The sequence below is a fragment of the Parastagonospora nodorum genome (assembly GCF_000146915.1).
Source record: "Parastagonospora nodorum SN15 chromosome Unknown scaffold_8, whole genome shotgun sequence".
NCBI classification, from domain to species: Eukaryota; Fungi; Ascomycota; class Dothideomycetes; order Pleosporales; family Phaeosphaeriaceae; genus Parastagonospora; species Parastagonospora nodorum.
This window is the reverse complement of record NW_001884556.1, coordinates 240,254-254,946: the sequence shown is the minus strand read 5'-3', so window position 1 is coordinate 254,946 and position 14,693 is coordinate 240,254. Positions and strand designations below refer to the sequence as shown.

The window sequence follows — 14,693 nt, the reverse complement described above, 5'->3', positions numbered from 1 at the left end:
TTGTCTTTAAACGCCAGGATGTGCGGCCATCCTCCATCACAAAAACGATGCACGTGATTCATGATTGCGATAACAGCAAAACGTTCTTCCTAGTATGGGGAACTGTCAACTTTCTCTGCAGAGCTCATTCTGGCAGATGATTTCCGCTACCATAGGTTTCCCGGTACCAGCACTCTGGTTCGCATTTTTGGTACGTATGTTTACAAGTAACTCGGATCCGCATGTTGTATCTCACGCCAGCTATTGTAAGCAGCAACATACAACATTCTAATCAGAGCTTTCCTATCCAAACTCATGCAAGCTCATAATAATATCTCTCGATCAACTGAGAAACTGACAATGAAAGCTAATGCGCAGGGGCTTTGACATCCCCCTTCTTCGTGTCGAGTAATCGATTCACGAACTTCAGTAGCATCATCGCCTTTTGGTGAGGCAGCAAATTTTCGGTTAACCGGGAGAATGTTGCGCTAGCATGCGTTCTTACTGGAACGGTGGCGTACATCAGATACCTGCTCCCTTTTTTTTTGCCAAAAGACTCGCTCCGAGAAGCTGTCACCAGAAAGAACTGCAAACGGATGCTTCGTCAATCCTGGCGCAGCCACACACCTCTCCTGTTCGCCCCCTTATTCTTGCTCCTCTCACTTTCTCTGTATCGCTCGCCTACAACACACATCAGTCCGATGAAATCGTCAACGAACGCCGAAGAAGTAGCTACTGCGTTGCTTGGGCATCACGGCTTGCGATTACAAACTGTAACCACTATTCAGTCACTCTGGGCCGGGTACGGTCAGATATGCCGTGTCACTGCCACGGAAAGTGACAAAGCCGCGAATTTACAGAAGTCACGGTCTTACATCCTGAAGCTGATTACGCCGCCGCCTACAAAGGCCAATGACGAGGGTCACACGAGAAAAATATTAAGTTATCAAGTGGAACAGTATTTCTACGGCCATCTTGCTCCTCAATTGCCGTTGTCGCTACCAGTCGCGCAATACTTAGGAAGCACCAACGAGCATCATGCCGATGGCACATCCACGACCGCGATGATGCTCTCCGACCTGAAGCAGCAATTCCCTGTCGCAGGAGAGAAGCGCAATGTGCTGTCATCAACGCAAGTGCATGCTGCTCTCGACTGGCTATCAGGCTTTCATGGCTTCTGGTGGCAGCGTGTTGAAAGCCTAGATCGCTCCTCGCTTGTTCTGCCACCCTTGGAGGAGGTACGACATGATGGTCAAGATGCCACGCAGAAGAGTGTTTGGCTGAACGGTGGCTACACGTATCTTGCGACGCGGCGAAAGGAGTACGCGGATCTCGCAGGCGACGCTGATTCTGAGTGGAGCGCAACCTTGACCCAAAAGATGGGAACTGGAAATGAGTCCATCTCTGAAATGGTCGCCACATTTTTGGCACCCGCAGCGTCTGGCTCGTCACGAACAGCCCGCTACGAGACGCTCATACACGGCGATGTCAAGTCCGAGAATCTGTTCACGAGCGAGTCTGGAGAGCAGGTGGCTTTCTACGACTTTCAGTACATAGGCCTCGGTCTTGGAGTCTGCGACCTTGCGAAACTCTTCACATGCTCGGTTCCTCTCAATATGCTCATAAATAAAAGGATCGTACCACACGAGTTGTCGATGCAAGATGGCGAACGAGCACTACTTGAGCGCTACTGGATGAGACTGAAAGATATGGGCAAGAAAGATTATCCATGGGAGACATTTATGATGCACTGGGAGGCTGCCATTGTCGACTGGCTTCGTTTTCAGGCCAGTTGGGGATTCTGGGGAAACACAGAATGGCTCGAAGCACGTGCAAGAAGTATTTTAAAGGACTCAGGCTGGAGGGAAGCCTTGACGATGAATTCAGACGAAAGTCGGTAGAGAGAAGGCATAAAATCCTAGCCCTAACACCCAGCCAATTTCGCCTGCCTCCCGCACCACCAAATTATCGCATGTTGCGCGGGTTTCAGTTACCTAAGATTCGAGCGACGAAGGAAACCATCACTACACGCAAGAGGGAGCCAGGTGTTGGGATCAACGAGTGTTTTCTGAGTGCCTGTGCCTGCAGAGGTGAGCACTTTGGTCGACGGTGGACTTCACTTGCCGAGGCTCTTATAGATACCCAGCATGCTACTATTAGTGCCACTACATACTTATCAATTAATAGACGGCCTCTTCTACTGTTGCCCCGCGCGTTAAAGGACTAGTCCCCCTTCTATATACTTAACAAGGTCTAAGAAGGGTCGCATAAGGGCTCTTATGCTGAGTAGGCTTAACGACACGTATAATTAGAGCATTACTTCTATAAAGCGTTACGACGAAATGCTGCTGCTGCTACGAAGCGAAATCTATCGTGTGCTACAGAGGTGCCTTTCAAAAGTTCTGACAGGGGTATATATATCGGGCCGACTATCTTGACACCCATCATGATTTAGTGTTTTTGAACAGACTATGGCTCCTTCGCATAGCCATTATGCGCAGCGTATGGTATATAAACAACAGAGAGTAGAGCGGCTTATATGGTATCATATTTCACCTGATCTCAACGTGTCGCACACCTAGGCTTAATCAACTCGATCTGTATTGTGTCTGCTATCTACCATCTTCATTCATGTGTGGTGTATAGATACTGCTTTTTCTTGTTGAGGTCGTGCATCCTTGTTGCCGTTACATTGGCTTGTCGCTTCGGCTTAGCTAAGTCATTGCTTCTGCAGCCTTGAAAAGGCTGCGACACACCGCTATTGAGCCAGCTTGACCTTGGCTTAAGACAACGAGCAAAGGGGCATCAATATGGCTAAACTAGTGGCAGTAGCTGCCTCAACACCAAATCCAGACTTGGATAGAGCGTATTCCATTCCAGAACCCGTTCGGTTGACATCCATTTTAAAACGGAATTATGGCAGAATTTGGCAGCCTCTTCTTCTACGATAGCCATATTATCGGAGCAGGCCTTCAACTCTTCTAAGCGAAACTCTATTTGAAAATGGAGCAACTGAACAGGCCCCTGTATTGAAGGAACAATACAATTCGACTTGAAGGCGGCACAGATCTGATCAAGCTTCGGTAGTATTTTGGCAGTAGTACAGATGACCCCTGTTAGCAAGAACTTTTGAAAACCACCTCCGTACTTCGTATCGTTTGGATCTCCTCTCCTAGCGCTGGTACAATAGGTACGTGCAGCCGAAAAAGGCCCCTGTGGATACGGCCCGCTCTCATTCTTCGTCTCTCGGACCAACCCACACCAATCGGCTAATCCGATTCCGTGTGATATCAATCAATCGATTCGGCCCATTAGTGCAGGTTGGTGCGGGAAACGGAGAACACAATCGATTGTCGGGGAAGCTGTAAGTGCAATATAGTATCCTAATGCCAACACACCAATCGATGCACTAATGCCCTATGCCCGGGCCGATATCGTTTTACACTTGTGTATAACTCGGTATGCTGCTGATCGCAAAGTACGAAAAACCTATCAACGGCTTCTATACCAATCAATCACTCATTTGGTTACAATCATGGCATCGAGATCACTCCTACCTGAAACTGCAAATTCTCATCTCGATGACAGCATTGCAGCCGACAGTATCCTCGAATCTCTAGAGTCCCTGGCGGCAGGAAACATTCCCATCTCCCTCCGCAATGATGAGAAAAAACGCTTACGCTTTCTCGAAGCTGCTGAAATGGCTTCTTTGAAGCTAGAGCAAACATGGGATACCATGCAGCGGCTGATCTTCTGTGCTTTGCCGCTCAACATGGCGCAGATGGGTATTGATCTGGGGCTGTGGAGACTCCTTTCTGAGCGAGGGGGAACGGCAACGAGCGCTAGTGAACTGGCCGCCGAATTTGGCGTTGAAAAAGAACTACTCGTACGAGTAATGCGCTACGCAGCAACGCAGTGGATGGTGGAGCAGGTCGGGATCGACACATACCGGGCTACGAATATAGCGCACTACCTGTCAATGTCAGGACTAGAGTCTGTCATATTCCATGTGTAAGTTGACTTCTTGATCTTGGTCTTTTCAGTGGATCATGATTGATTTTGCCATGCAGGACCGAGAGAAATATTGCAGTCTACAATGCGATACCAAAGTGGATGGCGGAGAATGCGTATAAGCAGCCTCAGGACAACAGAAACCTCCCATTCCAACTCAGTATGAACACCAATCTACACTTTTTTGATGGCTGGCGCAGCGAGAGCGGCACCAACAAGCCTTGAACGATTACATGTCGTTCCAGAGGGTTGGTCAAAAGAGCTGGCTTGATAGTCTTCATGCTGGTTTAACTAGTTTCCGATCTACAAATTTCACCTTGAGTTCTAGTGGCCTAACAAACCAGCCGTTACGGAAACGAGCTTCACGGGACCCTTCTTCTAATTCAAGCTGAGGGGTAATTAGTCGTTGGCGTAGGCAACGCATGAACTTTACTCACCTCAAATCTTCGAAGAACTGCTGGAATAAGCTTGTAAACTTCCATCATGCCAATATGTTTTCCGAGGCACACGCGTGGCCCTTTCCCAAAACTCATGATGTAATAATCCATCTCTTTGATTCTAGCGATTTCTGCCTCTCTGTCTTTGGAGGGGTCCACAAGCCAACGCTCTGGCACGTAATTATCGAGTTTATCTCCGAAAATCTCTGCACGACGATGGATAACCCATGCATTGCACCCGACAATTGTTCCTCCTTTGATATACTCACCGTCAATCATTGCTCCCTCTGGTGGAACAACTCTCTCGAACGGCAATCCTGGGGCGGGGTGGAGGCGAAAAGCTTCTTTGATACAAGCGTCGAGGTAGGGAAGTCCCTGGCTCTCTTGCCACGTGACTGTTCCTGTTGCATTATCTTTGAAATGACCTTGCAATGCTTTGTGATCAAGTTCTTGATAAACCTTTTCCAAGCATCTGTGGTTTCTCAGAAGCGAGCCGAAAACACCACTCATTGATACGGCTGCAGGCTCGGATCCAGCAAAAGCCATGGAGACACACATGGTAACTACGAGTTGATCGTTGAAAAAGTCTGGCCTGTCGTGTTTGGCCTGGATGAACTTAGAGAGGAAGTCTTGTGGAGTATTCGTATCGTTTCTTTGCCAAGCAAGATCTTCTTTCGAGAAGACCGTCCCAGAAGGATGTCGTTCGGCAAGGCGGGCGTTCGCAAAGCTTGCGACAGCATACGAAGAGTCGATGAGTCCGTACCTAGCTGCAAGCAGTTTGATTGGATTCTTTTTCCATAGCTTGTCTAGAACAGGAATCTGTCCTACCTTTTGCTGCTGTTAGTCGGTACACAAAGCAATAAAAATTCTACTTACCACAGCAGCATAGTCGAATAGGGCTGAGTTCCCTTTAACGATTCCCTCAATATCATGATTACTCTCCAAAAAGCCATGCCTTCTAGAGTAGACTAGTTCACCAATAACGTCGAAAGTATAGAACTGGAGCCATTGGTAGAAATCACAATATTTACCGGTATTCGAAAATCGTTCCTGTGTCTGTTGGAGAAACACGTCGTTTACGGAGTCGAAGATAGGCTCATACTGCATCTGGGCTGACATGGAAAAGACGCTATTAACGCTGCGCTTTAATTGGGAGTGATATTCTTCCGACTGAGTGCTGAATAGGGTTGGTAGCTTCTTTCCTTCCTTTGATGTTGCCATCTGTACGGGGTAAAAGTCTGACTAGCAGGGTTTAGCATGAGAGATAGATCAGACAAAATAGCATGCGTCTGTACCTTAGTGAAGCCTTTACCTAAAGCGTAAATAGCTTTGACAGATTTCGGATTGGCAAAGGACAGGCAGTTTGGCCCCAGGCGAACGATATCCCCATATTTGTTATGCAAATTTATATGCCACTGTTCAGGTCGTCTCTGCCATGCCTTTAAAAACCTGTACCAGTTGGTGAAAGCGCACACCAGCGGTCCTGGATACTTGTTTAACTCTCGGTTATAGTAGTTGTGGGCTAAGTAAATGAACACAGAAAATACAAAAGCCAGAGGCAGAAATTGACTCAGCGTGGAGGTGAAAATATTTGTGAGCATAGTGAAAGGTGCTTCTGCTTCTGAATGCGATATGATGGAGCGACCTAGTCCGATTTATACATAGATTGCGCACGCTCAACAGAGCACCTCCTTTGATCCCGAATTTATCTGCCGAATTACCACTGTACATACAGGCACAAAAGTATTTGATGCGGGGCAGCAGCCAAGAAGCTGATCCGATCCTGGTTAAGTTACTTAATTGATTTTATTTCAGATACTGTAATGTGGAGTAGTTTTTCGTTATCTTCTCTGATACTTTCCTTTATTCTACTTTCACGGCCATAGCAATAGCAGAAATTACTATGCTCAACTACCAGAGTGTAAACTCGACTGTACCATGTGGCACTGCCTCGGTCATACTGCTTGGCGACCGTCAGGGGGTGATACGCTCTAGCCAGTGAAAGGAGAAGGCGGAGTACGAAGTGGGGGCTGGAAACGCCAATCGTGCTATGTCACATTACCGGTGTAGCGTACATCGGACCTGGTAATGATCAAAGATTGCGAATGGACGATGCCATGAAGCGGTTGCATGTGTTGACACGTCTAATGTTCGAGCTTGGCCCGTTTACGCTTAGCTCAGCTGTATGTGTAGGCAAGATGTCTTGTTACCCGACCTAAGCTAGCGCTCCGACCCTACTTAGAGCCCAGTGCACTACGAAGTAACGTTCCTCCCCGTATCCCCGCGTATCTGCATTAATTAGAAGACGGCCCGCACCGATCAGAGGCTCTACGGGCTTTCTTCGGCCTGATCGGGTATACTCACACCTCGGACAGTCCAGAAGGAGCAGGTCAACACGGAATACATGCATGTCGTAAGTACACAAGACCGAAACTTGTCACAACTGGGTGCTAAAAAGCGGACCTTTTCAGCAGTTAACTTTGAGCAGAGGCTCAACGGGCTTTCTTCGCCCTAATTCGGTCATACTTGCACCGCGGACAATACGGAACACATGCACGTCGTAAGTACACAAGAGTACACAAGACTGAAACAACTCACAACCAGGTGCCGAAAAACGGACCTTTTTAGCAGTCGACTTCGAGTATGGGCATAACGCGCTTTCGTCGGCCTAATTCGGTCATACTCGCACCGCGGATGGTCTAGAAGGCGGGCTGGGGGTGTTTCTGCAAGGAAATAGGTACAGGCTAGGAGTAGGATGCGTGCTTTGTAGTGGGCTCAACAAGAAGGGAGTTTCAAGTATCACATACAGGGTCACCAAACGCCAAGCCCCATCCTGGTGAATTCTGACTATTATCAGTATGCATCACTATGTCGGGCCGTCGCGTATCTATCTTTTTATTAGGAAAACAGCAGGAAATCAGCATAAAAATGTCAGATTTGTGCATAATAATTAGACTCAGCCTATCGGAGGTTACGAAAGCTGATCGACTGCGCTATCCAGGGTGCAACTTTGCATTTGGAGACCCTGTAGATATCAATGTAGCTTGGCAGTTCAGGTTTTAGGCAGTATTTAAAACTGAAGCGGTCCTGTGAGGCTACAGATCAACAGCAAACAGTCCCGAACAAAAAAGACACTGCCATTGTCCCAGTACGAGTGTGTATAGGAGATGCTACTGTATCCTGCTTTCGGCATGACTTGCAGCAACAAGAATTTCAGTTGGTTCTACACGAGCAGACGGGACTTGAGCAGATTGCCAAGGTATCTTGCCAAGGTATCTTGCCAAGGTATCAGCGGACGCCAAGCGTGCCTGTCAAATTTGAACTCTGCTCGTATTATAACCTGCGTCCGGATAGAGAGGCAAAGGAATCATTGGGGAGCCGCACAGTCGATCCAAGCTGCAGGAATTCGCGCTGGTAGTACAGTGCGCACTTGACACAGAAGGGATTAGAATCACAGCCAGCTTCGACCCAAGAGTGTTGGACCATGACCCAGTAGCTCTTCTAGCTTCTCCAGCCAATAAGAGCCTTACTACTGATGATAACATGTGATCTTAGCAGTAATACGGCTACGGGCAGGGTGATACCCCAAACGATTACCATCGTATGTAGTTCACTCTAATTCAGGCAGTGGCGTAGCTAACCGACGGTGCCAAGAGCCGTATTACCAACTATTGGAAGCGCTGGCACGGCCCACTGCACCTGCTATCTGCGCGTGAGATGGCGAGATGACGTACGGCGAGCTGGATGCGCTATCCTCCATTCTAGCTAGCTATCTGGTTGATCTGAGACTTAAGCCAGAAGTTATTGTCCCTCTTTGCTGTGAAAAATCGATGTGGACAGTGGTAGCAATGCTCGCTGTGCTTAAGGCTGGCGGAGCATTTGCACCTATCGACCCAGAGCATCCAGCAAGTCGGCACGAGATCTTTCGGCAGACCAAGGCAAGAGTAGTGCTGGCCTCAGAGTAGCACACGACCCTCTGCAAAAGAAACGGTCACGTCGTTGTAACAGTCAACAAGGCATCGATCGGTCCATCAGCTGCTCAGCGAGGCTAGCGAGCCGAGAGTGCACCCAAATTTACAACCAGGAAACAGTGCCTATATTATCTTCACATCAGGCAGCATGGGCACACTCAAGGGAGTGGTGATCGAGCATCAGGCCATCGCGACGAGTAGTCTGGGTCACGGCGAAGCGCTTGGGTTCACGCAAGATACTCGAGCCCTCCAGTTCACATCTTACACATTCGACGCCTGTATAGCAGAGATGTGGACCACTCTTATACATGTCGGATTTACATGTGTCCCTTCAGAGCGTGATCGGCACAATAGTCTGTCTGAAGCCATTCGCAGGATAAGTGCAACCTGGGCCTTTCTTACACCGACTGTTGCACGTCTCCTAGACCGTCATGAGATTTCCCCTCTCTCTACACTTGCACTGGGTGGCGAAGTGTCCCGCTCTACGGACTGGGACATTTGGGAAGGTCGTGTTAGACTGATAAACGGTTATAGGCCTACGGAATGTTGTGTCTTCAGCAATGCGTGTTTGGATGTAAATGCGTCACGATCTGGAGTTATTGGGAAATCGATCGCGTCAGTCAGCTGGGTGGTAGATCCTAATGACCACCATAGGCTGGCCACTCTAGGCTCAGTAGGCGAGCTGCTTGTCGAAGGACCGATCCTGGCGCGCGGCTACCTCGATTATATGGAGAAGACGGCGGCAGCATTCGTCTGCGACCCTGCTTGGTTGCTAGAGATAGGGCGGCGAGGCCGACTGTACGAGACGGGTCACCTGGTTCGCTACAACGCGGATGGCGGCCTGGTGTACGTGGGCCGCAAGGACGGGCAGGTTAAGATACGCGGGCAGCGGGTAGAGCTAGGAGAGATTGAGCACCACGTGCGCGAGTGTATTCCAACAGTCGAACAGATGGTAATTATGCCAGGAAACAAGAAGGAAAAGGCGGTGGTGGCCGTGTTCGTGCAGCAGGATAACGTCTCGACCGAAGGCGGGTTGGCGGCCCGCGCCTTTTTCCCTACAAAGGTAGATGAACAGCTTAGCGAGCGGCTACCCAGCTATATGGTGCCTGGGGTGTACATTGAATCGGCAAAGCTTCCAACAACAACCTCTGGCAAGACAGACAGGTGGCGGCTGCGCGAGATAGGGGCGTCCTTCTCGGCGCAGCAATTGGCCGAGCTGCGCACGCAGAGCCAGGGACCCAAGCGGCAGCCAACAACAGCGATGGAGCAGGCGCTGCAGCAGTTATGGGGACAGGTGCTAGGCATCGATTCGCATACCATCGGGTTAGACGACAGCTTCTCCCGCCTAGGCGGCGACTCAATTGCAGCCATGAAGCTAGTAGTTGAGGCCCGCAAGCAATGCATCCAATTCACCGCTGCGATGGTTTTCCGGGCTTCAATACTGCATGATCTCGCCATTCTTTCCCCGCATTCCTCTACTACTGCTTTCGAGCCTCTTGCGAATTTTTCTTTACTTTCGTCCAGTCTATACAAGGCTACAGTCTCCAGCGGAATGCAATGTCGACCTTTCGTAGCCTTGGATCGCGTTGAGGACATACGGCCTGTCTCGTTCGTTCAGGAACATTATATTTCTGACGGGCAACGGAATTTCGTGCTGCCTTCAACTACATCTATATGGATTTGAACCCCTCTGTGGATGTCGAACGTCTGGAAAATAGTTGCCGTTCGCTTGGACAGCACTTCAAAATTCTTCGCACGTATTTTGCGACCTGCAAAGGCCAATCTTTACAGATGGTTCTTCGCGATTTTGATGCTCCTTTTTCAACGTTCGAGTTCAATGGGTCCATGGATGAAGAATCCAGTACCATAGTTCTACGAGATATCTGTCAGTCATCGCCGCTTGAAGTACCGACTTCGTTCATCTTCATCCGCAATGCCTCGAAGGCAGCTCGACTTTTTATTCGTCTACCTTACGCCCAGTATGACGGCTGGTGTATCCCCATCATTCTGAACACGCTCACTCCGCTTATTGATAATAAGTCATTAAGCCTTGACCCTGACTTCTCGACCTATATGGCATACTCTCGCCAAAGAGCCCCCGCGTCTGCCTGCTATTTGAGGGATCTCCTCAAAGAATCTCACCTTACCCAGATCATCACAAAATTTCCCTCTACAGCCTACGTAGACAGTCCTCGCAACATCAGGCTAGAGTGTTCATTACCCCTACGTCAGCACCTGGTGAAATAACAATCACATCTCTTGTAAGCTCAGCCTGGGCTTTGGTTCTCTCTCAAGTTAGCGGAGAAGAAGATGTAGTCTACGTTCAAGTGGTCGCTGGACGAAACTCCGATTTTCCAGGCATTACAGAGATAGTTGGGCCCTGCATGAACTTCATCCCAGTTCGTGCGGATGTCTCTGCAGCGAGAACGGTAGCTGACCTTCTCCGCTCTATTCAAGAGCAGTATATTTCCATTGGTGAATCAGACTCCATGGGCGTCAATGACGTTGTTGAACAATGCACAATTTGGCCAGCCGGGACCATGCCCGACGCATTCGTTAAAAATCAAAACATCGAGACGAATCCGGAAATTCACATTGCAGGCGGGATATCGAAAGTGCAATGGTTTGACAACCCTTTTGCGGTAGCAACTGAGCTGTCCATCGTCTCGCAAGCGCAGGCCGGTAGTTTGGATGTTACAATTAATGGTAATACGCATATTCTCACGGCTCAATGTGGAGAGAAGTTACTGGACCTCCTTTGCGAAACGATCTCGAGGCTCTGCACTAATCTTGAAACGACACTAGAATCGTGCAAGTCATCTTTAAGAGTTATTTGTCTAATTTTGCACAGTAGATGACGCGGCAGATCTGTTTGTGCTTGGAATCCTAACGTCTAGACATCCGCGTCAAAACATAGTAGGATATTGTTTAATGAAACGTAAGATGTTCTAAAGACCTCGGAGTTGGCAGTGAGTTGAACTAGTGTCATGATGACTGCATAAGTTGGTCTTCATGACATTCTTCTAGCTAATTTTATTTTATTTTATTTAACGTAGGTGATGGGCGAGTCGCAAATACTAAGCAGTACCCCGGAATTCGGGTCTCAATCAACGCTCGTGAAGACAAGGATTCAGAGGCATGCAAATAGCTCCCCAACTTCAATAGTTGAGGCCTTTAAAAAGCTAGCAAAAGGCGCAGCAGTAATTGCGCACAAACTCGTGTTAGCGGAAAGGTAGCACGCTGAGCTTTGAGCAGCTAATAAGGCCGCCACGCGACGCAAATCGAAGAAAAGAAAGCGTATGCAGCGAGAGGGTACACTAACAGTGGAGGAGGGCGAGCGATTAACTATGGGAAGAAGGCGAAGAAGCGGTTGGGCACTAAAGTGGGCGAGCCATCTTAACGACGCTGTGGGCGCTGCAATCAGACTGGGCATAACGCACGCACCTGTAAAAAAGTAGCAGCGTTATAGGGAGTGTGGGTTGTAGGAGGTGGGATTTGGTAGGCACGCGGGCGAGCAAAAGAACGCCGTCTCTCAAACAGGATTTCCTCACCAAATATAAGCGAACACCAAAACTTCCTCTCCTTTGTCCAAGTTTACGCGCCTCTATTACTTCTAAATCTTAATTCTAATTAAATAGGATTATAGAGTAGGCAAAGCTCGATAATTCTCTCTAATTAGACTTATATTTTAGAGTTTATACCTAGCTACATATGCGATCGCAGAGAGGAAGTTTTAGGTGTCGCTGTTATTTTGCTTGCCGTGTGGTAGGGTCCTGTGATTTAGGCCACCATACCTACCCGCGGAGCCGATTTCACGTTAGCCCCGGCCCGTGATCTAACTCAGGGTTGAGACTTGGCATGAAAACTGCACTCCAGCCTTGAACACACTCAATCCATCCCTATGTCCTCTAGAAACCTCTAGAAACGCTGTACATCCTGTCGCAAAGGCCAATTCGCTCGCAATTGTGAGACTGCGCCAAGTTGCAATACGAGACTGATCTTACGGGCCAGGCGCGAAACATATTCGAATCCTACGATGTGATTCAGTTCGCTGGAATTATCACGCTACACTTGAACCACTTGACTCACTTGCAGGGGCTTCCGTATCAGTTGCCGCTCCTGCAGCGGTTTCCGCCAATCGTGCAAGCGCAAGAGGAAATGATTTCTCGGCGTCGCGAAGCGAAGCAGTGCCTAGAGCGTGCCAACGTAAGGCTTACCTTTTTCGGATCACCGGTTATGGAGACAACTGGGGCCTTCGGGGCTCTAACACGCATTCGCATCAGACGAGACAGGCAAAACTTCGAGCGCGGCACGCCTTGAGAAAACTAATAATACCATAAGGCTAATATGCATTTCCTTCTCTCTCGTCTCTTTGGTTTCGTTCGGACGAACGTCTCTGTTTCCATCTCAAGTCACCTTTAATCGCGTGGTCTTCATCGACTCGCTGTCACTCGCTTTGTGTTCTTTGAGATAACAAACCCGCTAATACTCCCGTCAATAACACGAAACCACACGGTCTTTACAGAAGATGCATTTCTCCAACATTGCTCTTGCGACAATCGCAACGGTCGGACCCCTCGCCAACGCTCACGGCACCGGACTTCCCCAAATCCTTGGCCTAGATGTGGCAGATGAAAGGGCTAGGAGCCTTCTACGTAGCATTGGTGCTCAACTCTCGGAGGCTGGCCATGTGCACGCGGCTCCCGTAGAAGCTCGCCAGAGCACACAGAGCCCGAAGGAATGTGGAGAGGGTATCGGCTCTTGTCCTGCTGGAAAGTGCTGCTCACAAATTGGATACTGCGATACCACTGATGCACACTGCTACTCTCCTGGATGCCAGTACAAGTACGGCCCTGCTTGCGCAGAGAACAATCCACCTGCCGGTACCAACACTTCATCGATCCCCCGTGATAAGGTCGGCTCTGTGGCCTACGGTGGGGAACGGAATCTTTCAGTGCGTAACGCCTGGCACGGTGGCTCTTACATATGACGACGGCCCTCAGACCAAGTACACCGAGCACATTCTCGATCTCATGAAGAGCTACAACGCGAAAGCTACGTTCTTCATGACAGGAGCCAACATCAACAAGGGCCAAATCGACATCAAGTTCGCGGATGTGATCAAGCGTGTAGATTCTGAGGGACATCAGGTCGCTTCTCACACCTGGACTCATCTCGACCTCAGTAAGGTCTCATCACTCGACCGCAAGAACCAGCTTTGGATGAACGAGATGGCTCTCAGGAACGTTCTTGGCAAGATCCCCACGTACATGCGCCCTCCTTACTCCAGCTGCACCAAGGAATCTGGTTGCCAGCAGGATATGGCCGACCTCGGATACCACATCACCAACTTCAAGGTTGACACCGACGACTACAACCAAAACAAGCCTGAGCAGATTCAGCAGTCGAAGGACTGGTTCAAGGGAAACATCACCAAGGCAGGCGCAACCGGGGAGAAGGGCGACAAGTGGCTCACTATCGGCCACGACATTCTCGACCAAACGGCGAACAACCTGACGGAATATATGCTCCAGACCCTCACACAGCTCGGCTACAAGGCCGTCACTGTCGGAGACTGTCTTGGAGACCCGAAGGAGAACTGGTACCGTAAAGCAGATGGCGCCGGCGTTAGCGTCGCCAACAACACCCAGGTAGGCTTCCATAATAACACACTGCACACGTATGCATACTGATGTCTCTCGCAGGGTGGTAGCCAATCTTCATCTCCCAGCGGTGCTTCGTCAAACAGCAACCAAGCCAACGGCAACCCTGCCTCCTCATCCCTGCCAGCCTCAACAGGCACTGGTGCGATGTTGACCACTTCCATGTCGACCATCGCTGTTGTGCTTCTGTTCGCCGTCGCGCTCGCATGAGTTATGTAATTCCAGATGCACGATTACGAGTACTGTTTTAGATACCACGTCGAAAAGACTATCAATAATTCAAAATTAATACGTTGAATGTTCCTGTTCTACCATATAAGCTATCTTGACCTTATTTTACTAAAAATGCTTGTGTTTCCTTTCATCCGTTGGTGTACCAAAGCCTCAGATTGAGTCTTCCAACTTCCACGACACACGCCATATTTGCTTGATTCCGCGCTCTATCCCGCGCTCCCCACTAGTATTTCTTAACAGGCATCATCCAAAAATGGGTTTCGTCTTCGACGGCCAATAGCCCCACAGTAAATACGAGCTGCAGTAGCTGCACACAAGCGCCGTTACTCGTTAGCGGCTCCATCGAGCGCAAAGGGAAATTTGGCGAGATGTCAGGCCACATTGGGTCCAGGTACCAC

General features: G+C 49.2%; 5 protein-coding genes across 5 annotated transcripts; 4 read left to right on the top strand and 1 right to left on the bottom strand.

Moving 5' to 3' along the window:
- Positions 1-1,046: 1,046 nt before the first annotated feature.
- Positions 1,047-1,880, top strand: SNOG_05566 (hypothetical protein; the record flags this gene model as incomplete). The annotated part of the gene is made up of 1 exon (XM_001795919.1): positions 1,047-1,880. The coding sequence occupies one exon, from the start codon at positions 1,047-1,049 to the stop codon at positions 1,878-1,880; it is 834 nt and encodes a 277-aa protein (XP_001795971.1).
- Positions 1,881-3,514: 1,634 nt separating this feature from the next.
- Positions 3,515-4,215, top strand: SNOG_05565 (hypothetical protein; the record flags this gene model as incomplete). The annotated part of the gene is made up of 2 exons (XM_001795918.1): positions 3,515-3,990; positions 4,050-4,215. The coding sequence occupies 2 exons, from the start codon at positions 3,515-3,517 to the stop codon at positions 4,213-4,215; spliced, it is 642 nt and encodes a 213-aa protein (XP_001795970.1).
- Positions 4,216-4,267: 52 nt separating this feature from the next.
- SNOG_05564 (hypothetical protein) lies at positions 4,268-6,028 on the bottom strand (the record flags this gene model as incomplete). The annotated part of the gene is made up of 4 exons (XM_001795917.1): positions 4,268-4,378; positions 4,428-5,255; positions 5,304-5,669; positions 5,903-6,028. The coding sequence occupies 4 exons, from the start codon at positions 6,026-6,028 to the stop codon at positions 4,268-4,270; spliced, it is 1,431 nt and encodes a 476-aa protein (XP_001795969.1).
- Positions 6,029-8,546: 2,518 nt separating this feature from the next.
- On the top strand, positions 8,547-10,082 carry SNOG_05563 (hypothetical protein; the record flags this gene model as incomplete). The annotated part of the gene is made up of 1 exon (XM_001795916.1): positions 8,547-10,082. The coding sequence occupies one exon, from the start codon at positions 8,547-8,549 to the stop codon at positions 10,080-10,082; it is 1,536 nt and encodes a 511-aa protein (XP_001795968.1).
- A 2,844-nt stretch (positions 10,083-12,926) lies between these two features.
- Positions 12,927-14,271, top strand: SNOG_05562 (hypothetical protein; the record flags this gene model as incomplete). The annotated part of the gene is made up of 3 exons (XM_001795915.1): positions 12,927-13,352; positions 13,402-14,072; positions 14,130-14,271. 3 exons carry the CDS (start codon positions 12,927-12,929, stop codon positions 14,269-14,271), a joined length of 1,239 nt encoding a protein of 412 aa, XP_001795967.1.
- Between the last annotated feature and the right edge of the window lie 422 nt (positions 14,272-14,693).